Below are 23,985 nucleotides of genomic sequence, written 5' to 3'. Positions count from 1 at the left end.
ATCCGGCTGAAAGCTCTAACTGTACCTGTTTCTCCATGCTACTTCGTTTGACTAAGGAATCTGATGAGCAGACTTCAGAACCCCTAATTCATTCTCAGCCAGTCATTACATGTGACAATGTGTCCATAGGACATGATGAACCAAGTGGAAATGAGACATCAAGTCAACTCTTCATGTCTGAACTTACAGACCATGGTAAGAATTAAAAATTTGATGTTGAAATGAAATTTCATTTCAAGATTAGATTTTGTTCCTGGTAGTTAATTTATGGTGGGGAAACTGCAGTATAAAAAATGGTCAGATTTGTAAAGTTGTCAAAAAAATTACAAAGAGAGAAGGAAAATAATCTAGTTGGAGGTATGTACAGCAAATGGACAGCAAGGTTACGTGGCAGGAGGTCTGTGTTCCAAGAATTTGAGTGACCTGTGAGCAGCGATGGAGGTGAATGCACCTTCTCCAAATGAGATGCTGAGTTAGAAGGAAATAGCTGTAACTTTGGACATATGAAATGACTGGTCTTAGAAAAACATTTCCTGCATTATCTCTCCAGTGCAAAAGTAAGTACAAGAATGCAGAGCGTTTGTACCATTGGTACACTTTGATGCCATTTTCTTTATCTATAACAATGAGAGAAGCAGATGGAAATTCTTTAAACTGTGCTTATCTATACTGTCCTCAAATACTTATCTACTGTCTAGAGGATACAAAGTACTGTATAACATGTACTTTTGTGTAGATAAATGAACAAATAGTCAAGCTTTTAAAAAAGAGTCAGACTGTGGAAATGTTGTGCTTAATGAGGAAGATATTTTTAAGAGCACATTTATATGTTTTGTTTCTACAGTTTCTGAAATAATGTTGTAGTCTTAAATATTTAAGAATCATTGTGTAAGCACTGTTATGGTGAAAGATTTTTAATCAGCTTAGAATCTTGCAAGTATGCATTAACACACTTTTAAGTATGAAAACTACTTTTCTGTAGTAGCTCTGCCTTTTAGTGAGGTGCTCTATGTCTGTGAAGGTATACACCATTAAATTAAAGGCATCAAAATTGATTTGTTTGTGGTAGGGGTGTTTTTTTTAAATAGCAAATAGCTTTTTTCTTTCAACATAACCTCATTTATGTCTATGTGATTGGCTTGCTATTTCACAGTATAAGGAGGGATGACCTGTGTAGGAGAGAAGCCAGCTGCTAGAAATACACCCCGGGGGTAGGGTGGGGAAGCTTGCAAATAGAGGACCCAGAGAAAGCAGTAAATGTGGGTGGGAGATGAACTAGGGGAAGCATACAAAGATATCTAAATAGAAACAGAACAACATGCAAATATTCTATGATTCTATGAAAGGAAAGAAACTGATGTTTGTTTCTTTCTGATGTTGGCGTTTAAGGGTCATTAAGCTGTTAAACTATAATGACAGAAATTAGATGCATTTATATCTGTGAAGCAAAATTTGGGTCGATCCATTGTATAAAACTGAATGCATGCTTAATTGCTTTTGCTAGAGTCTCTCACATTGTAGTGGTGGGCTCATGAGAAAAAGGAGTTATGGATAGGCAAGAGAAATCACATGATTTCTCTTCTTTGCTTTGTGAATACCTTGTTATTCCTGAAGCTGATGTCAAAACTCTTCCTTATTCTATTCAGTATTCATACTATTCTTTTCTTTAAACATTTCAGTGCAACCAAGCATGTCCTGCATGTCTAATTATTCATTAAGTTATTAATGGCACGTTTGTACTTGAAAATGTGTCTAATTATTCATTAAGTTATTAATGGCACCTTTGTACTTGAAAATATAGAAACAGTTCCAGTTATTGATTTTTCAATAGAATTTGATTCTTCATCAATGGGCTGTACAACAGAAAAAAAAAGAAGATTAGAAGCAAGGCTATAAAATGGTTTTATAAAGTTGTCTTACATGTTAATAAATCTGCTAACCCATACTAGGTTAGCAGAAGTTAGACTACAAATATCAGACTAACAAACTCCCTAACTAAAAACAGTTGAGGAAGGGGAGAAAGGCAGGAGATAGAGCATTCATGAACTCTTCAGCAGCAGAGTTACTTCAGAGCAGACCTAAAAAATCTTCTCAGGAATGGGAAAAGCTGGTGGGGAACAGCTAGGGAACAGTACCGCAATCCTAACAGGTAGGGAGGAAAGTTCAAACTATCTTTGGCTCATATCCTTCAATCCTTAAAAAAATTTGCAACATGAAGAGAAGAGCAGGGCTTGAAAGATTGAAAGACCAGGCTCTTAAAGGGTTAGAGGGAGGCGTAGAGAATAAAACACCTTACGCTTTGCTTTCACTGAAGATTACCTAAAGCATTATGAAACACAGTTGTATGTCATTGGGGAAGGTATCAAATACAAATCTCAAGGTTTAGCTTTAGTTAGTAGATTTAAAAACCATGGTATCTTGATCCAATTTTAGCAATGGTAGTTATATTTACTGAAAGCTGGGAGAAACAAGGCAGTGTAGATGAATAAATGAAAGTCATTATGACAGTTTGGGGTTTTCACCTTCACGATGAATGGGTTTCAGCAATGTCAAAAACATTTAAATGCAGCAGACTTCCCTAAGAAGTTTAAGCTTCTCTCCATGTTTGTTTTATGTAATCTTCAATGATCTTCTGAACATTTTTCATTCTAATTAGCACCCCTGTGCACTTGAGGAACATTTAAAAGAGTTGTCTGAAATAAAAAATTGCTGACCAGTTTGTTAATCTTCAAGCATGTTTTATTTTTTGGAGTATGAAAGAGATCTGAGTGGACCCTGTGCTTTTCATGTTGAGATTAACTCAGTCTATTACACAAAAAGTTCATCCAGATTGTGGATGGCTGGTGCAAGTTCTTCAGAAACTTAAAGGAATAATCTGATTCTTATTCTTACAGAGAAATGCTGCAGGCAATGTAAATACTATTTTTTAACAATAAAATTCAGTTAGTTCTTCAACATCACATTCCTTACTGTGCCATCCAGCTATACTATGCAGATTTATTCTTTTCTCATAGAGACTGGGAACACTGTTGAGTTCTATGGGACTGCGTGAGAGCATGCTTTTTAAATCTGACTGTTCAGATGTCACTTGCTAAGTCAGACCAGCTTGGGATGGCTGGTACACCTTGGCATGCCGTTGCCTTTCTCCCTGTTCACTTCTGGGATTCTGGGCACATGTTCTGCAGTGTCCTCCGTGCCTCAGCAGAAAGTTAAGAACTTGGGGAGGGGGAGAGATCAAAGAAACATGAGCTTTCACAGACAGAAATCACAGAAAATCATCCGTGCTTGCGTTACTTAAGCTCAAGAAGAAAGGGATCCAGTTTTAATCTGGGAGTGGGCAGCAGTGAAAAATTACGTGAACAGCAAGTTATGCTATTTTTGTTTTAACGAGCCAAGAGGGGAAGCTGTGCATTAAGGACACATGTTCCAGAGCCATTATCTTGGCTCCTGTTGGTGCTCTGCTAGAGACAAAGGGCTGTCCCCCAATCCTAGCACTTTCTCACCATTTGCTTCTGTTCCATGGAAAGAGTACAAGCTTCAATTTGACCACGAAGTCCAGACTGCGGCTACCATAGGCATCTACTTTTAGGCACTGCCCCTTTCCTAAAGAATTTGACCTGTTTTATACACTCTGGAAAGTTCCCCATGCTCCTCTCATAGAAAGCTGTTCCTGGGCCAAAATATTGCAGTGCTTGTGAACCTTTTTACTTCTGGCTGTTTCATGCCAACACTTCTAAGATGCATTGCCTTATTGCTTTGCAGCTTAAGTAGTTCTCTTCCTTCCTTTGCTTATTCTTCTCATGTTTTTATAGGCAGCAGTGATATCCTTCTGTGTAATACCTCTATATAATACTTCTGTATTATTCATACATTTTAACACTGGTCACTTTTAGCATACCTGAATGTTCCTTCCTTCCTTATTCCTTCCTTAAGGTGTTTCCAAGCTGTTATCTCCCAATTTGCAATCGATTATTTTGGTCTTAAGCTATAAAGCCATGACTCTGTTCTTTGAATTTTCTCCTTTTCCATATGTATGTTGTTATAATATCCTGGCCCTGTTTTGTATCTTTAATGCACTCCAGCCTGGCTTCTGGAAAGCAGTGCTGGGCATACAAACTCCAGGAGAGCAGACCCAGCACCGTGTTGCTTCTGCGCCCTTCCTACCCTCCTCGCGGCCAGCACGCTGGCCACCTTTGAAGAGCTGCTCTGCAGTGCTGGCCAAGCTTGCGGGGAGATCAAGTGTCCTTTCCTAAAACATCAGCCTATATGGTTAGAAGAACTCATAGCCACACAAGTCTGGGACGTTCTCTTTGGCATTCAGTGCCAGCAGGATAAGTAGGCAGGCACGCTGGGTTATTAGGGAATATCTCTGTAAATCTTCAGGTTCTGGGATTTTGCCTCTCTCCAGTTCCTTGATTTAGCTGCATTTTGCATGTGTGCTAGGGCAAAGGATTCTTCTGGTTTGGCTATTACTTCTCTCCACACTGCAGATCTTCAGAGAGTCATGGCAGGTGCGTAGGTAACAAACCTAATAGCGAAGGTTTAAAAACGTGCTTTAAATTTCTGTTTCCCTTAAGTTACTATAAGAAGTTTCTTAACAATTTCGCATCTTTAGTCAAACAAACTGGGGTAAAAAATGTTTCCTTTGTTTGTAAAAAGATAGGCAACAGAGTTGACTCTTAAGAAAGAGTCAGCTGGAAAAATTACTTTTGTAATTATTATTAACCATATTGAGTAAATGGATGAAGTGGATGTCAAGTGCCTCATTAGAATGGTATGTACTCTTACTGCATTGTTTCAGCTAATTAGACCACTAACGCATTCCTTGGAAATGTAAACCTCTGTCAGTATAAACCAATGAAAAATGGCTTTGCTCATTTGCAACTCTTTTATGTAATAGTTTTAAATGGCATTAAATTTTTTAGATTTGTTAATTGGAAATAAAACTTAAAAGAAACTATATTTTGATAATTAAATATTTATGGAAAGATACTTTATAGTTGTGTTTAATATTCATCGAAAAATGTTGATGTCCTCATCTTATGTGTCCAGGAGTTTATGGAACTGTCATCAAACAAATAATTTAAAACCAGGATGGACAGAGCAGTTAAGAATGTATTGTACTACTGGGAACAGTTTTGCTTTAGTATAGATAGCTTCATGTCTTTTCCATCTCCTGTTTCTCCCAGTACAAGCAAGAGACAAAAGAGCCAGGCTCAGTGTTAAATACAAATATTTGTGTCTTGAAAATACATATGTCTATCTGTACACTTTATTTTCAAGGAATAGCATAAAAATGCTAATGATTAGTAACTAAATTCCCTTTGCATTTTGATTTGGATTTTTTCTTTTCTGCTACATTTCTCCAGCTCATTTTATTGATCAATTATTTCTGAATATTAAAAAGCATATTTTGCAAATCATGGCAATGAAGGGAGAATGGGCGATGTAAAATGTGTCAGGATAAACCTGTATTTATATTTCCTATTTTTGCTGATACTTACCTAGGAGATAAGCAATTCGTCCTCTCAGATTATCAAGAAAAAGAAAAGCCATCTTGCAATGAATTGGTTAATAGACACCCCCGCCCCCCGTCTCTTGACCCATTTATTTATAGAAATTATCTCCATTTGACTAGGATAGATATGCCAATGTACATTTTTCTGGAGATCACTATATGTTCAGTGCATGTACTTAGCTTTCAATAGCGGTTTTGTGAAAATAATGGTGAGGCAAATCATGTTGTAGTGCTGGCTTTTCTATACAGAAAAAAATGCTGTAACAAAGAATTGTCCATATTTAACTGCTTATTTCCATGAATGGTAATGAGTGCAGCTGTAATAAAATTATTTATTTTCTAAAACATGAACAAAAATTATCAACCAAAAAAAAAGTGTCCATGAGCTACACCCAGCCTTGATGTTATGGATGAATACGGTCAGTGCCTTCCTGTGCCAGCTAGAACGAGGCTGTTCCAGCTAATCAGGTTCATTAGATGTTTAACGTTCCTCCTCATGTAGCCTCCTTCTAAAGAGCTACTGGAACCATCACGTAAGTAATGCATTACTTTCCAGCATAGTAATATAGTTCATCTTCATGAGCTCCTAGTCTACTTTTGTGATTCTAAAAAAAGTAAGCAGAAGAGCAAATGCCTGTTTTTCCAGAGAACTGGATATTGAGAGAAGTTTTGGATGCTGAGGGTCGTCTTTTGCATGGATTTTGTAGTACTGGTAGGCAATCATGGCTTTCTGTGTGGGCTATCACACACTGGGCTAGGTAGGTTGGAAAATTGCAGCTCTGTCGCTACATCACGTTAATTATTTGAGTGCAGGTCCTTTTGCTTTGGTTACAGTGTCTTCTAATGAAGCCACATTTTATAGCATAATTCCTCTCAACTCAGTGTACAATTTGATTCCTATTGTCTGGCTCTAAATTTGCACAAGTATTTAATAAATAGGAAACACTAGTTATGGGGACTTACTTGTAAAGAATCCAGAGAAATCTTTATCAGAGCATGCTTATCCGTGTGGGAAATTAATGTGGAATATCTCAAGTTTCTTAATTTACTACATAGAAAATCCTCTAGGTAGAGAAGCTCAGTCTTTGCAGTTGAAAAAAGCATGAAGAGCAAGGCATAATCCTGTTATACAACTGTAATACTTAAATGTTCAAGGTTTCTGATCCAATTTCTACAGTAGAACTTGCCTTGAAATTGGCTACAAAATCATAAACTGTATCTAAAAGTGCTTCCAGATAGCTCAGTGCAATTACAAATGGAACAAAACCTATCATTTCCTTACCATCATCTTTGATCCTTCTGATTTGGATCAGTTTTTACCATTGAAAGATATCAGGTTGAAAGCTATCTCCATTACCAAAACCCCATACTTTTTAGACGAGCCGTAAGGTGCATTAAATTCAACAAGCTACAGTCTAACAGGCATGAAAACTTAAAGCCACACACTGGTGTTTATGGCTAAAAGTGCTACTTTATATTCATATCAATTTTACAGCTGGTGAAACATGGTAAACAAGAGTGAGGAAGATTTTTTTTTTAAAAGTACTCAAGAAATTCTATATGCATTCATATTTCTAACATCTTGTCCTCATTGTAGCACTTAAGTGCCTGGAATGAAAAAGACGATGCAGCAAAACAGCACCAGACTTAAGGGCCACCAATAAAATATTGTATCTTGCATTTTTTAATTGCCAGTACATTAGCAGTAGGGGCTTCACATCCATTTCATTCCTTTTCTGTAAAGGCCCCAGGTCTGCATAAACTACTACTCTGCTCTTAATAGACGTGTTTGTGTGTGGGAAGGGGTCAAGTTAAAGGAGCAAAATAGCTTAAGCTAACTACTTGTGGTATTTAAATTTTTTGTACAGGAGAAGAGTGTAAAAATTAAGGACTTATAAATTAAAGGGACATATTATATGATCTGTATGATATTCCTTCTTATTTCTGTATACTGCAAAGATTATATAACGTTAAATTCCTTAGCTTAATATGTTGCAATACATTACACCTAGCAAACCTCTGATTTCATTACAATTCCAAAGTAGCTAAGCACATTACAGTAATTGCATACATTCTTTCTATATTTCCATTGCTAACTGTAAGTTATGGGTATATTGCTTTGAATTTCAAGTGGGCAAAGTTCAGTTGACTCTCAAATAGGAAATGTTCACTCATCATAAAATAATGTGGGTTTTTTTCTACTCTGTTATTTTTATAAGCTTTGTTGAAGGATTGTCTAGGTATTGTTTTAAATCTTGGACAGTTAAAAGCCTGTAATATTTCTGAGCACATCCTTAAGCATCTCTGCACATGGACTTTTTGCTTAGAGCCTGTAAAACAGCACTTACGCATACTGATCGGGTAACTGAGTAACACTCCAAAATATCATCATACAGGCAATCACACACTCAAAGGCTTTTAGGAAAATCATGTCTTGTTTTGTTTTTCATCCTGGCAAGTCAAAATAGTGCAGAATAATATTTATAAGTGGCATTAGGCACCCTTCTGCATTATTATTGTTATAGTATCCCTTGTAACCAGAAGGGCTGGTCTCAAGAAGATAGCATTGCAGTGACTTCTACTGTGGGTTACCCATTGGTTCCCCTACTTGGTGCAAAACCAGTAGGTCCTCAGTAGCCCTAGCATAGAGGAGAAGTCCTAGCCTTTCCTGAGCTAAACATTAAGGCTTGGATGAGTTTCTGCCACAGCTCACGTCTGTGGAAAAAGATGAAAAATTTTTATACAGTACTTGCTCAGAGAACCACACTTTAAGGAGTGAGGCCAGAAAACTGAATTTTGCCTGCCCAAATCAAATTATGCAAGTTAGGAACAGGAAAAGAAGAATAAGAATAATTGGGGAAACTCCGTCTCAGACATAACACAGGTTTTTATTTGAGTCACAGAAAGCATGCATTTATTCTTGAAGAATATATTTGCGTGTGCAGATTTACATTGTTGTTACTTTAGTGGGAAGGTGAGGAGTGTAACTGCTACCACGCAAGTATGATAACATGCAAGGTAACACCGCCGTAGCTGTAACAAAACAGATCTGTGTTGTAAGCAGGAATTATTTCCAGGATCAGAAGGCATATTCCCCGACTTGCTACTTGCTGAAATGATACCATGGGACACTTGCAGAGAGAAACTTGCACGTTTACTTCTGGCATTTGCAATTACCAGTCCTTCACTTGTCCTTGGCACATGGGGTGACAAAACTCCTGAGACTCTTGTGGGGTCGCTGGGAGCTGGGAGCGTGGGAGCGTGCCCCTCTGACCTGCTCCTCTGTCTCCTGTTTTCTTTGCTCAATTTCACACTGAGATCCCACCTTGTCCCAGATTCAATTAAAGGAGTAGTAAATCTAATTTTTTCCAGCAAAAGCAAGGTCTAATGAAGTTTACACGTTTTAGCCACAGAGAGAAAAATGGATCAATGTTTGGGTTGTTTGGTTTTTTTTTTTAATTGACTGAAACATTATTATTCTTGTTTAAGGAGTTCTTCCCTAGAAGAATTGCCTTTGAAGACCTTATTTTTGGCTTTGGTTATAGCTCTACATAGCTCTCCATTTAAACCCTTCTTCCATGAGGGCAACCATAGTATTAAAGAGATATCCTTGTGAATTTTATGATGTTTCAAAATGTCTAGTGTTTAGGGTATTTTAGAAACCTCTATGTAGAATAGCATTGATCATTATCTTCAAGATTTTACTCAAATGCTTTAGCTTATTTGAGGGCCATCAGGAAGTGAACTCTACTCATAACCTCCCCAGGAAACCTTTCGCCAAGCTATGTGCTGTTTCATATGCCTAGCTACTTACATCTTTTCATAGCTTCACAAAAATTCACAGCTTGCTTCTTACAAGAAGTCATGCTCTTACACATTGCAGAATGAAGTCTTTAAACAGCAGTTATGGACAAAAACCCCAAACACTTTGAAAGTATGGGGAGAGAGCAAATTATGCTACCCTATAGCTTCTACTTTTTTTCCAATTTATTTTTCATACTGATTTAGTTTGGCATTGATAAATAGAGCCTATCTCAAAATTCACCGTGGTCAATAACCACAGTTAAAATTATTCTGGTCAAGTCTTTTTAAAACCTATGCAGGAAATCCCTTCACTGCTTCCAAAGCATTATGTTAAAAAACACTTACAAAACATTATGTGAATTTAGGAGCAATTAGAAGCAAATGCACCAAGGTTGTATATGTACAAAAGATACTATATACTAGATTCTATAGCAGATACTTTCAGATAATTTCAGTGTTTTGAATCTTAAAAAAGAAAGTAGTTTTTATTCCAAGTTGTCCTGCTTACAGGGCAATATAACATTACACTGCACTTTAGACTCAAGGTTGAGCCGATGTAAATAAAGACGTACCAGGCATTTCCTTGCAAAGAAAACATCTGTGAACAGGATGGTGTTGAAAAACATTTTATAAGGAATCCCAGCCTACCCCCCAGTTGCAGTTTTCTGGCTCGCTTATCAAACTAAACAGCATTTCTGGGGAGCTGGGCCAAATTATATGGTGATGTAAGAAGCTGGAGCCAATTCCAAGTGAGAGAGAATTTGCTCAGAAAGTAGCTGTAATGGTTGGACTTGATGATCTCGAAGGTCCTTTCCAACCTTAATGATTCTGTGATTCTGTAAATACTGAATTAGCTTGCAGTTTCTACCACTTTCAGTTTCTACAACTTTCAGTACATGTGACTGTCAGACAACTAGCTGCAGGAAATGAGAAGGTGGCAGCAATGAAAGAGTTTATGTTGGTTTATGTTCTCCTGCTATTTTATCTGTTCCATGGAGTAAAGTGTGCCCCTGTGATCTAGCAAATACATTGACTTCCACCAGTTAATTTCGTCTGGATGTTTAAGGTTTCAATACCTTTTTCCCTAATTTACTTGGTTGCAGTCATTTACTAGTTTTTGTACTTGTCCAACATAAAACATACATTACTGCTTATATCTAAATTAAATGTATTTTACATCTTTGCTACATCCAGACTCTTATGCGCACAACTGCTTATACCAAGTTTGGATCTGAACCGTTCCCATTTGTTTTCTACTCTTTCAGTAAGTTCTGGTTGTGAAAATATCCCAACTTATGTCTTGGAAATGGCATTCTTGAACTGAAACTGGGGGAGAAAGAAGTGACTGTGTTAAGGGACAGCTTTTTGTATTAACACATGGACTCTTTCCTTCCCAACACTGTCATCAGACTGAAAGGGAACCTATCAGGCCACCTCTGCTAGATTCAGCAAAAACTGAGTTTTTTATTTGAAAGTATGCTTTGACTGATCAAAAAAGTTTAAAATAACTCAAGGACTAAGGTATTTTTAAATTGATGTCATAAGGTAGCTTTGTGGTCATTTTTCCTTTAATACACGGCTCTTGCTCTGTTCCTGCTGGAAACTGTGCAAATAATAGGGCAACCTTTACAATTATAGGACCTCTTTGTGCATAAAGGAAATGGCTTCCAAGAGTCGCGAAGCGCTCCGTCATTGACTACATCGCTATATTGTTCTTTCTCATCATTAACCCATCGGTACTAAAAGGATTTCTGAATATTTGGAAAATTTTTAGATTTGCTGAACTTTAAACTGTGCTTGAAAGGTAGCATGGCTTCACCTTCATTGTCACTGCCTACTAGAGCTCCAATTTCTGTATACATGACAATTAGAAAATCAGAAGAAGAAAAAAAACACAAAACACACTCAGAAAATTAGGGGGGAATGTGACAAAAGTGTTCCTTCTTGCTGTTCATTTTTGTTAACAACTCCTTTATTCCTCTCATGCTTTGTCTCTGTACATACTCATAAAATACTGGGAGGTGGAAGGTTTTGGAAAAAGAACAGGGTCCTTCAAATAAAACATTTTTCTTGGAAATTTCATTTTGGTTAAAAAAAATTAATTTTTCCTTGGAAAAACATTTTGAAACTAGCTACATCATTTCTAACATCAAATAGTAGAAGATTCCTATAAGGCTACTCTGATTTACATCCTCTTTATCTCTGTTTTTCCTAGACGTTTCACAATAGGTAAATCATCACTTAGTGAAGCCCACCAGTGAATTGAATCTTTTTTCCTTTTTAAAATGCTAAAAGGAGAATGATAAAATATTAATGTTTAACTTTGGTTATATTTCTGGTTCTCATTTAGAACAACCCATTTTACTTTACATCTATGCTGTACACGGCAGTGTCAGAAGATAATTCTTTTAATGACTTCATAGTTCTTTTGCGCTTAGCCAAAAGGATCGTACAAGACTTTCATGGGCACAAATGTCCTGTTAAATCCTTTAGTTCATTTCTTAAACAAGGCATTTTCTGAGAGTCTTTTTCAGCCTAGTTTAGAAGAGCCAGACAAAAGCTTCCACTGACTTTCTGAACAATGAAGCTTCAGAGCTTTATAATGCATATCTTGTCTATAGCTGACCAAAGGACAGCAATTCTCTTTGATGGAAACTTTTAAAGTTGAAGTTTTTTGTCTTGCACTGGGAAAAAAAAAAAACAAACCCAAACCAATCTAAGTGAGCTTCAATTGTAATAATGCAGTTACCTTATTTTTCTTAATTGTATGAATATTGACCTGAACTGCAGAGGGGCACAGAACCCTTACTCTCCTTTGCAGTAGAATTTCTTGTTCAGGACTATGTAGCTCAGGGAAACATACCTCTATGTTTCAAACCTCTTTCCTAGCGACAATGCTTTAGCTCTTTCTGTAAGCTTGAAGCAAGCTTACCTTGAAGTAAGCTCTGTGATCACTGATGCACTCTTCTGAAAAGTGCTGGCCAGCCCTGTTCTACTTTTGCCGGTGATTTGTGCGAATGTGTGCACATTGCAGGGGCATACAGCGCCAGGCAAATATCTGCTTAGCTTGTGAGTGTGTATGTTAAATATGTGCACCACACAACTACATCTGGGGTAATTCTAATAAGTTTGTGGAGCATCCTGTAACCACAGAATCATAAAAATTTACATCGGGACTAGTGCAATGCCCTGATCAGAGCAAGGCTGATCAGATCAGGTTACTGAGGGCTGTATCTGGCCAAGTCTTGAACCCCTCCCAGGAATGAGATCCTACAGCTTCTTCAAGCCCTGTTCCAGTATTTGATCACTCTCGTTGTAAAATTTTTTTTCCTAATGTCAAACTGGAATTTAAGATGTTCCAGCTGATGTTCATTGCCTCTTGTCCTATCACCATGCACCTCTGAGAAGAGTCTGACTCCACCTTCCTTTTATCCTCTGAGCAGATAGATAGTCATAAATGGCAATGAGGTTCCCCTTTACCTTCCCCTCTTAGGGAACGGACCCCGCTCTCCCAGCCCCTCCGTGCACGCCAGGCGCGCCAGCCCCCTGCCCAGCCTGGGGTCTCCTGCGGCATTTGCTCTGGTAGGTAACGCCTGCTCAGATGGGATCAAACTGGAATTCGCTGATGAATTTCCACAGAAGAGAAAGGACCAGGGGCACCTTTGGGTTATTGGTGAGGTCCTGCCGGTGGGCTGCCTTGCAGCCCAGCACGATGCAGAAGCAGAAGGCCGGGGACTGCTTTTCTCTGCTCTTGCCTCAGTCCCAGCGTGGCTCATGTGCAAAGCCTTGCAAGGGCGACAGGGAAAACGTCTGTGTTCTGGCTCTCCCTCTTCATTTTTTGAGCTCTCTCGTGGTGTGCGGTAGCAGAGATGTGGTAGCCTGTAACAGTCACTATACAGCACTGCTTTTCAGGGTGTTGGTTCATGTCACCGTAATGTTAAAAGTGGTATGTCATGAGAGCACATGTTTGTCAGAGCAGTCGAATGCTTCGCTCCTCACTCTGGGATCTGTAGGACTGCACAGACTGAGGAGTGTCGCTACATGGAACTACAACAACTCTTTTCCTTAAGATGGGAAAGTTACAGCTGAGAAAATCTGACTCTTTTCCAGAGATGCGATGAAGCTTTGGGAATAAAAATAGTACAATAGTCCCCACGAGCTAAGTGTGAGCTTGTTGCTGCAAATACAGGTGGTGAAAATGAACATATGTTATACTGTTCTGTTTTCTTTTTTCTTCTCCATTTTTTTAAAGGAAAGGGGCCTTACTTATTGTCTTCTGGAAAGTGAGAACGCTGTGTCAATGCACCAATTATGACTTCAAGGGAAGAGAAAATTAAAGATATTTATCAAAGTATTTTAATCTCTTTGGAGAAAACTGTTGTCGTTGCCAAGTTACCATGCTACCTGAAACAAGCTTTTGGTGGATTTAAGCAAAATATTAGAAATGCCGCCTTTTTTTGTTTTCTGCATAGCTTGTCTTCTTGGGAAATAACTATGCTTTTATGATTTTTTTAGATAATGGGTTTTTACCCTTCCTTCCACTATTAGCATCATGGTAATATATAGAAAGCAATCTGAAGAGGAATGTTATTATTCAGAGCTCCTTTTCTTTTGAGTATCTAATAGCAAATACCAGGCACCTCAGTGCTACACCCCAGCCGCCTAGCCATGCGTAAGCAGTAGCTGACCTTGTTCTGAATGAAGTTCTTTGCAGGCAAACCAAAGGTGCCGTGACTGGCCGTCGTGCAATACGCACCGCTAGGTAAAACGGAGTGGATTTTCAAAGGTCGGCTGGCAGATCGGGGGCGTGAGGGGGCAGAAGCAGCGGCAGAGACCTTCCTTTCTGCTCCGAAGGAGCCCGTAAGTGTGCTGCGTCAGAGGGAGAACAGGCGTCTGAGGGACAAGCGTATTACAGCCGTGTGGCGGCCATCAGGCTGCTCGTTTTACCAGCCGGCGCAGAATTAGACAACTTTATGGCAGATGTTGCCATCGCCTTTCTTTTCCAAGGGTCTGTGAGGAAAGCAGAGTCCCTGCCTACCACGGGTACGGCGCACAGGGTGACTTCGTCGCTTGCGGGGAAAGGGGCCATTTGGACTTGCTGTGCTTGGGCAGGCCAGGAGTGCTGTGGGAGCAAGGGGGTCCAACGGGCTGCGGGCGCTGTCAGGACCTTCTTAAACGTGGTGCTGTTCCTCTCCCAGCTCCCTCCAGTTGTCTGCGCTTGGACTTCACTAGGCCAGCACGGGTGCAGCTCGCCGTGTGCATATCTGCTATGCTAAAGCCAGCTTACATCTTCTTGAAATTAGGCTGATCCTAGGTCTCAGCTAAATAAGCTGTTCTGTACTCAGATTAATTCTGCGTCAGTAGCACGTGGGTGACTGGGAATTGGCTCTACTTAGCAGGACTCAAGGAACTGTTAATTGGAACCAGATATTCTGGATGAATGTGGTGATGTTTTGAAGGTGCCTTCTTTAAAGATGCTTGCTGTAAAACCACGAAGTTTTAAAGACTTGTAGTAGCTAAATCCCAAGTTCCCATCCACTGGACACACTGTCTTCTTTCAGAAATGTCACTTGGAATAGTTTCTGAATCAGGGCCAGTAAACGTCTGTACCCTGGAACATCTGCAGTGTCTGAACTAGCGTTTAAAATTGTATTACTGAGCTCGGATTAATGAACAGCCGTCTATGAGCAGCTGTCAAAACAATTTCCCAAATGATAAGGTGAGCAATTCTGACAGGGATGTAAAAGCTGGCGAGGTAGTGGGATGATACGGCCAGCGCCAGCCCCTCCGCATACTTTGGAGGCATCAGCAGTTCTGGCTGGTCACGGGCTACTCAAAAGGTGCAGAGCTTTACTGGAGCCAGAGCAGACATTTTGAAGTTACATTTATGAGTAAAAACCCTGGTTTTGATGCCTTGTTTGATTGGGAAGGGGAGAATTGCATTTTTTAGTACAACAGTAAACAAATAAAGAATGTGGGAGGAGAAAACTCAGAAAGCACTACTGTAGTCCAATGATTGCATTATCAAATAATAAGTAGGGGCTGATTCATATGTATTAGAATGCATATATAGACATAGATAGAATGCAGACGAACCTAATAAAATTATAAAAATCACAGGAATGACAGCCTCTCTGCAAGAAAGAAAAATTAAAGTTCACCCCATCTGAAAAAGGAGATGTATCTTCAGTTAGTAGCATTCTTCCCATGCTAAAAAGGAATGATACTTAAGATTATGTTTTTTAAGATGAAGTGTTAGGCTTTTCTGACAAATGGCACTTTGTAGAACTCAATTAAACACAATAATAAATGCTTTCTTTTGTGGGAAGAAGTTTTTGAGTTGGGGGGTTCTTCTGGAAGCCCATGTGTTGATCCTCTTTTTTTTTTTTTCCCAAACTAAGAAAGGTGAAAAATAGAAACAGGACGGATTAAAAATTGTGGCGGTGGAGCATGGTGCTTTTATGCAGCTTACAGAAATACCTTCAAACATAGAAATCTAAGCAAAAATGTGTCAACATTTTGGAAGTAAATCAAGTTTATAGAAGAAGGAAGTATTTTTTAAAATACTTTGGAGACAGTAGATAGTAGAGATCATACCTGAACAGGAGAGTCTCAACCACCTAGTGCTGCACATAAATACATCTTCACTTTTCTCCTGAGTTTCCTTTCTTATGCCTTAAAGATTAAAATTATTGCTCCTGCCCAAACTCCAATGTCTTTTAACGGATTTTAGTTGTATTCCCTTGCTTAAATCCTTTGGGTTTTTTTATCCATGTGAAACAAGTAAAAAAAATTATTAAGCGTTTTAATGTCATATTGTTTGAATTAAATTTATTTCAATGCAGTAATATTTAACATAAGTCGGTTTATATTTCTTTAAAGTGGTAGACTTAATTGGGGAGAATGACAGAAATCAGCATTAGCTAAAGTTAGGACTATGGTGATTTATGACAGCCAAATATTAAGTGGTTTTTATCTTCAACTAACATTTCTTATAATAATACCAGGTAAAGATGGATACCAAACATTTTCTTTTTGAACATTGGTAGCATAAAAATATTGTTCCTGGTCTTGGATGTGACTTATCTTGATAAGTCAGTAAGGGATTGCCTAAAATCAAAGCATGGAGGTTACCTCTCCTGGAGCATCTTTCTCCATGAATGCTTCGGGCCACTGATGGGACGGCTGGCAAGCCGGGCTCCCTGGTGACTGCGGTGTCTTTCATGCTGTGATGCATATGTGGAGTTTTAATAACAATTACTGTACTTCACGGGCTCGTTGGCTATATCAGTATTGCAGTCACTGCTATTACTAAAACTGGTGATAGTAGCAAACTGAGAAAGCATGACACCCAAGTGTGCGTAGCTTGACTTTACACCTGCTACTTTTATTTTGTTATGCTTTTGCTTCAGGAAAGTTTGGGAAAAAGTCTAGATTTTATTTCTTTTTTTCTTTTAAACATGTGCCTGGTATATATTATTTTTCATTTTAGCTTAGCAGTTGTATTTGCCACAGGTTATGTATGTTAGAGAAAACCAAACTGGGGCATAATTTTGGCTCACAAAGGCTGGATTCAATTCGATGCTGAACCTGCTTTGACTAGATGATCCCATGAGGTCCCTTTCAGCCTGAATTATTCTATGGTTCAGTGATTTTAGGCCAGAATCAATATAGATCCTTTGAGGTCATTAATTTACATATGATGAGGATCTGAAATTTTGCCGGAGACAGCTTTAACAGTGCTTATCATGTCATCAAATATGAACATTTTAATCTGAGAACCTATCCCTTGATTTCAGTTACAGAATACATTGCTTGCTAGTGACATAAGTGGTATAAAACCCATTTTATCTTTTTAACGTCAGGCATATTGTCTGTCTTTGTACTTTAAACTCATAATTGCCTTTAGAGATCCCTGAAGACCCAGAAATTGCAGAAGAATATTATAATGATGAGTTTGAATCCTGTTCAGAAGGCAGTGAAGAGGAGGAGGATGTGGAAGCGTCACAGACAGTCTCTAAGACAAATCATCAGGTATATGTGAACTTTGGGAAAACAGTATACACTTAATTCTCATTTTCCATAGGAAAATTAAACTCATTGCAAGATTTTGTCCTACTGACATTACTGAAATTTGGTTTTGTTAGGAATGTGTGTGTATATCAATACAATGAATTAATTATATGTGTATGCATATGTAATTCTCCTGAGACATTGATGAGAAAGATTGTGCTCCTTCAGGATTAAGGATAACACTCCCATGAATGCCTTAAGGTGGATTGTTGTCAATAAACTTTCTTGTGACTGTAAAACACTCAGAGTGGGGCTGTCTCACATGTTAGCTATGGGTAAATTAAGTTAAAGCTGAAAGTATACTTTAAGCATAAGATGTAAGTTCCAGCTCAAATTCCTGGGCAAAGATAGGCACCTCTCGTTGCCACTTCTTCCTGCTTATATTAGACATATTTTCTAGGACAGTGTGATGAACTACAAGCCTAAACAACTGCAAGACTTGACCAGCAAATCTGTAGACTTTCCCAAGAATCTCAGAAAGTGTTGGTGAAGAGAAAACTCATTATTGAAAGGCTTAAAGTAGCTTTATCAGGTGAGGCTGCCACAAGAAAATCTTAGGGATTGCAGTGTTAAGGAGGTTGAAGATTATTTGAAAAATCATCTAATTTAGATCCGATCAGAATGATCTGAGATGAATCTTGACTCCAGTGATCAAGTCTTAGTGAAATCAATGAATTTAAATGCCCAAGTCACTTCTGAAAATGGATCTTCCTAAGGTATTCAGGAAGAATTAATTTCCCTCTGGGCCACCAGCTTAAAGCATTGAGTACAGTGCCTCTGAATGGTACTGTCTGGTTCTGCTTAGGATCATATAGGTTATTCTGAGTTCATGCACAAATTTTGCAGAACAGAGTGTGCTGTCTTTTGGGTTTTTTTGGAACCAACCAAATATGCTACTGCTCTCACTAAATTATAGATAACTTGTACTGATTTTTGAAAATTTTGAACTAATAGCTTCTTTAAGATGTATACTTAAGGTAAAAATAAAATGTTTGTGTGAGAAATCAGAACTCTACTTCTACCACAGTAGTAGAGAGTCCTGAAATTCTCTCACCAGTTAAACTTGAAGTTTACTCAGAAACAGCTTCATTTGATCTAGAAATGTCCTCCTAGCTTTCAAACTAACCAGACAGGATGCTTTAAAATTCAGGATCAGTTTATACTGTCGTGGTCTAAAGAAACTATTAGTCAATTGTAAATCAGTTGAATATTTAAGACAATTCTTTTTTTGTTTGCTGGGTTTGTGTTTACCCACAACACATAGACATGCAAACACTCCGTTGCCCAGAAAGTCTACCACAAGATACTCTTGAAAAGAAATCATTGCTCACTTTCATCAGACTCTTGAGATATTTTTTTTTTTCTTTTTAGAACACCTTTTGAAATTTTCATTCAGCTTTCATTGACGGTAACATTAAGTGTCAATCAATAGTGTTTTTGAACAGGCAGACTGGTGCTTAGAATTAAAGAAGGGCAGAAACTAAAAACAGATGCTCAATAATGCAGAATAAATTAGGTGTTGGCAGTCAGATCTCAGCAGCAACATTCCCTCATTTTGCAGTGACTCAGGCTTCAGGCATGACAAGAACCGGCACCATGGGCTGGAAGAGCTGGCCCACTAGCACCTCTTTTCTCTATGCAGCCCCGATGGATGGCCACGGGTCTTCGCTCTACCAGCAGTCTGTGTGCACACAGAGCATTAACCCCTGCATAAACTGAGGGGGAAGTACCTCCTGTGAGCATTTGCCTTTTGGGACTTCCTCTGTCAAAGAACCTAGTTGTCTGTTTTTGTTTGTTCTTGTGTTGACTCCAGCACCTTAGATAAAGCAAAAGTACGTTTCCAGGTATCGACACAATCACCTTTTCTTTTTCTTGGGCACAATTTTCAAATTTCCCTTCCTCAAGTGAAAAATTCTGCAGTAAGTCCAACATCAAAGCAGACTGAACTTAGCTGTACAAATCTGGACACCTATGTCTGAACTAACTGAATGGAAAGTCTGTACAGTAAGGGGAAGTGAGCAAGCATTTTTAGGGAATAATGTTATCTTGGTGTAAACACCTAACATAGGTTAGATGGAATACGCTGAGAGGTCTGTCTTTCTCTCTGGTGATTATAAAGGGATCTACAGTTATTAACATGCACGGGACATCTTCATTCTGGATGTCAACACTTACGTGAGATGAATCTCACTCAAAGGTAGGTGGGATCATGCTCAGTATTAATAATAAGCTTCAAATCCTACCAGGATAGATGTGATATTGCTAGTAGATAGCACGGGTTTGCTTCTGCAGTCATTTTTTTAATACCCAAACTCCTATTTCTATGATGGGATTCATACTCTTAAACACTTTCTTCAAAAAAACCTTCATAAATTAAGTTTTTGGAGGTGTGTGCTAGTAAAGAAGTCATTCCAATGAAACACAGGATAAGGATTTGTAAGATATTTACATTTCTAATCCGTGCAAATCTCTCAATTTTCCAATGCCAAGATTGCTTTACTAGTTACTTCTGTGCAGAGAGTGAGGAAATGCTGCATCTGGTGATGCTCCCTGGTGACCCCATTACTTTGAACAACGATTGAAAAAAAATCTGATGTTCATACAGTAGCATGATGTCAGAAAAGTCATCTAATTGAGCAACACATTGGGGTGCATGATGTAGAGAGAGATCTGAGCTATATATTCAAGCTATATTAGGCTCCCACAGATGTCAACACAGACTGAGAAGTAGTGGCCTTACGTGGGATGCAACACCTCTTCAGTTAAGAAGGTAGAGTTAGGTACTGGAACGGTAAAATTTTAAAGGGTTAGGATGGGAGCCAAGGCAGCTATTTTCCCCATTGCTGTGGTTTTGGCTGGGATAGAGTGAGTTTTCCTCCTAGTAGGTGTTTTGGATTTTGGATTTAGCATGAGAATAAGGTGATAACACACTGATGTTTTAGTTGTTGTTTATACTAAGCCAAGGACTTTTCAGCTTCCCGTGCTCTGCCAGCGAGGAGGTGCACAAGCAATTGGGAGGGATCATAGCCAGGACAGCTGACCCAGACTGGACAAAGAGATATTCCATACCATATGACATCATGCCCAGTGTATAAACTGGGGGGGGGTTGGCTGGAGGGCAGCGATCACTTGGGGACCGGTTGGGTGTCAGTTGGCAGGTGGTGAGCAGCTGCATCCCTTGTTTTTCCTGTGTTTTGTTTCTCTCTCTCTTTTGTTGTTTTCCTTTTCATTGCAACTTACTTTTATTTTCTTTTACTTTGTTTTATTTTACTTTACTTCAATTCAATCATTAAACTGTTTTTATCTCAACCCATGAGCTTTCTTAATTTTGCCCTTCCAATTCTCCCCCCCATCCCACCACGGTGGGGGAAAGTGAGTGAGCAGCTGTGTGGTGCCTGGTTACCGACTGAGGTTAAACCACGACACTCATGTTGCCATCTTTCAATACAGCTACGTTGTCCAGTTGCACATGTGGAATGACCACCAATTTCAGACCCTAAGCACATCCAGACCTCTCATCTTAGTTGTAGCATGGGAGTTTAGTGTTCTTTTTCCTTCTCTTTTGGAGCAGAAATGCAGATTGCAGTAGCTCTTTTCCACACGTTTTTTTTTGAGGAACACTGGTTTTTAATTAAGGGGAAAACGTGAAAGAGAATGAGAAACTCTTTCTAAAAAATTAAAAATATGATGCATAGGAGAGGTTTCACCTTGAAAAGTTAGTGCACAGGGAAGGTTTCATTGGCTTGGATTTAGCTGAGATGCTAATGGATGCTTTTTACTGCAGTTTATCACCTTATTCTTTGTGTTTTCTTTTAGTGACAATGTGGTGGGTTGACCATGGCTGGATGCCAGGTGCCCACCAAAGCCACTCTGTCACCCCTCTCCTCAGCTGGACACGGGAGAGAAAATATAACAAAAGGCTCCTGGGTTGAGATAAGGGCAGGGAGGTCACTCACCAATTACCATCACAGGCAAAACAGACTTGACTTGGGGGAAATTAACTTAATTTATTACCAATCAAATCAGAGTAGGATAATAAGAAATAAAACTAAATCTTAAAACACCTTCCCCCCACCCCTCCATTCTTCCTGGGCTCAACTTCACTCCCAAATTCTCTACCTCCTTCCCCAAGCGGCACAGGGGGACGGGGAATGGGGGTTGTGGTCAGTTCATCACACGCTGTCTCTGCTGCTCCTTCCTCCTCAGGGGGAGGACTCCTCGCACTCTTCCCCGGCTCCAGCGTGGGGTCCCTCCCATGGGAGACAGTTCTCCATGAACTGCTCCAGCCTGGGTCCCTTCCACAGGGTGCCATCCTTCAGGAACAGACTGCTCCAGCATGGGCTCTTCTCTGCACGGGTCCACAGGTCCTGCCGGGAGCCTGCTCCAGGATGAGCTTCCCATGGGGTCACAGCTTCCTTTGGGCACATCCACCTGCTCTGGTGTGGGGCCCTCCCTGGGCTGCAGGTGGAGATCTGCTGCAACGTGGAGCTCCAAGGGCTGCAGGGGCACAGCCTGCCTCACCATGGTCTTCACCACAGGCTGCAGGGGAATCTCTGCTCCTGCGCCTGGAGCACCTCCTCTCTCCTCCCACCTTCTTCACCGACCTGGGTGTCTGCAGCGTTGTTCCTCTCACATATTCGCACTCCTCTCTCTGGCTGCAATTGCTGTTGCGCAGCAACTTCTCCCCCTTAAATACATTATCCCAGAGGCGCTGCCACCGTCACTGATGGGCTTGGCCATGGCCAGCAATGGGTCCGTCTTGGAGCCGGCTGGTGTTGGCGCTATCAGACACAGGGGAAGCTACTACAGCTTCTTGCACGAGCCACCCCTGCAGCCCCCCAGCTACCAAAACCTCACCACGCAAACCCAATACTGACAATAACATAAAATTTGCCCTCTTCATTATGAAGTCTACTAATGTGGTACATAAACCTCCTACTTCCAGCTTCCAGGTTGCTTCTGGGATTGCCAAACCAGATAATGAGCTGGAGTAAATTAGCACAGCTCCAGCAGCTGTGGGTGGTCTGTGTGCTGTCACCCAAAAAATGGTCCACCGGATTCCCAACAGGCGCCTTGGCACGGCTTGTCCCTGTTAGAGAGGGCTTCGTTCGTTCTGAACGTGAAAAGCACACGCCTTCATCCACGCTGGCCCTCACGCCCCGAGTGCCTCTTATCTGCGCATCTGTCGGGGCCCTTGCCTATTTGTAGGGCTTTGCTTTCTCTGCAAAAAAGAGAAATGTAAAAGAAGTACATTAAATAGAGGAGCATATTGAATAAAACAGCTAAAATCCTCTTGCATTGCTAAACCCAAGTGGAGGAAAGGCACCGATGGTTTCTCAGCATAATTTGATTAATCATTTATTCAGCTATTTACCACATTGTCCTCCTCATTGGAATTTTATTTCAAGATAATCAAGTTAATCTAGCTAGTTTCTTTGAAAACCAGTGGCGATGACAGTGGTGAAAGCATATCCTTTGCCTTACAGTGTAATGAGAAAAAATAATCTCTGTTGTGATATTTGGAGTAAATATGATGTCCTGTTGTCAGAAGTCAAAGCTTTGGGAATTCAATCTTTATCCCATTAAAAAAGAAAAAAGTTTTTATTAAAGCAATTATGCTAATATTGTATGTGGCGGTTTACCACGTTTTTGTCTGTCTGTCATAGATTTGCATTTAACTGTTAGTGGTAATGAAAATAAAAATAATTACAAATCCGTATTAGCAGAAAATTTAATATCAAATTTTAGTTTTGAGTGAAAAATGTTTAATAAATTTTTAATGAAGTCCTAAAGGTTAATTTAATTTTTTTTACAAATATTATATCTTTAATTTTAATTGTCTTAATTCAATATTTGATATATATTGTATATATAAATGTAATGCATTCTGTAGCGTTTCCTGGGCACTTTATGCTAACTGACAAAAGCCCCAATTAAGCAGGCTCAGATTTATTTGGTCATCTGAGGTAACTTTGGATGGGCTGCAAAACTGGAAAGCCCGGTGCTGACTTTATCCGGCCAGGACCCCACAGGCTGCTCCAAAAGGGCAAAGAGGCTCCTTCAAACCTACGAGCCTTCGGGTTATCTGTTGAAATGGCCAACTAAGAAGCTGATTCCCATCTTGTCAACCTCAGCTAAAATAGCAGAGCCTGTTTCAAATATAAGCCCATGAAACAACCTAGGGTGATAAGAACATCCATAACAGCTCTCACTTGCACCAAAAGGGCACTAACCAGCTAACAGGCATTGCCAACAATTATTGTCATCCTATTAAGGTATACTGGCAGGTCCGCAGCTTGAGAAACTTAGAATGAGCATTTTGAGTAAGATCACAGAGAAATATAAAGCAGATTGTCCATTGTAGAAGCTGAGGTCAACATTGTTTCTTTTTGTTCCAGTGTTTTAAATTTTAAAGCCGTAGGCTGCTCAATATTTCTTAAAATACGGATTTTTGGCAGATTTTTTAGCAAGGTCAAGATTTTGACTTTCAGTTTTAAATAGTTAAGAAATGCTATTTGTCAAATGTGATATGGCAGCAGCTTCTAGAAACTCAGAGTACAAGTTTTTCTTGGACTGTGACAAAATTGTGA

General features: G+C 39.5%; 1 protein-coding gene across 1 annotated transcript in view; it reads left to right on the top strand.

Annotated features, from left to right (window-relative positions):
* LOC104623577 (serine/threonine-protein kinase Nek11-like) overlaps positions 1-23,985 on the top strand; it is a gene marked incomplete at its 5' end in the record, with an annotated part of 39,002 nt that overhangs the window by 7,820 nt on the left and 7,197 nt on the right. Inside the window, 2 exons of the mRNA XM_010290709.1 lie at positions 57-195; positions 17,232-17,356. Coding sequence (XP_010289011.1) covers positions 57-195; positions 17,232-17,356 — 264 coding nt within the window. The remainder of the gene's footprint in view (positions 1-56; positions 196-17,231; positions 17,357-23,985) is intronic.

This window comes from Phaethon lepturus, unplaced genomic scaffold, assembly GCF_000687285.1.
Source record: "Phaethon lepturus isolate BGI_N335 unplaced genomic scaffold, ASM68728v1 scaffold4437, whole genome shotgun sequence".
Classification (NCBI taxonomy): domain Eukaryota; kingdom Metazoa; phylum Chordata; class Aves; order Phaethontiformes; family Phaethontidae; genus Phaethon; species Phaethon lepturus.
This window is presented reverse-complemented; position numbering and strand designations above follow the sequence as displayed.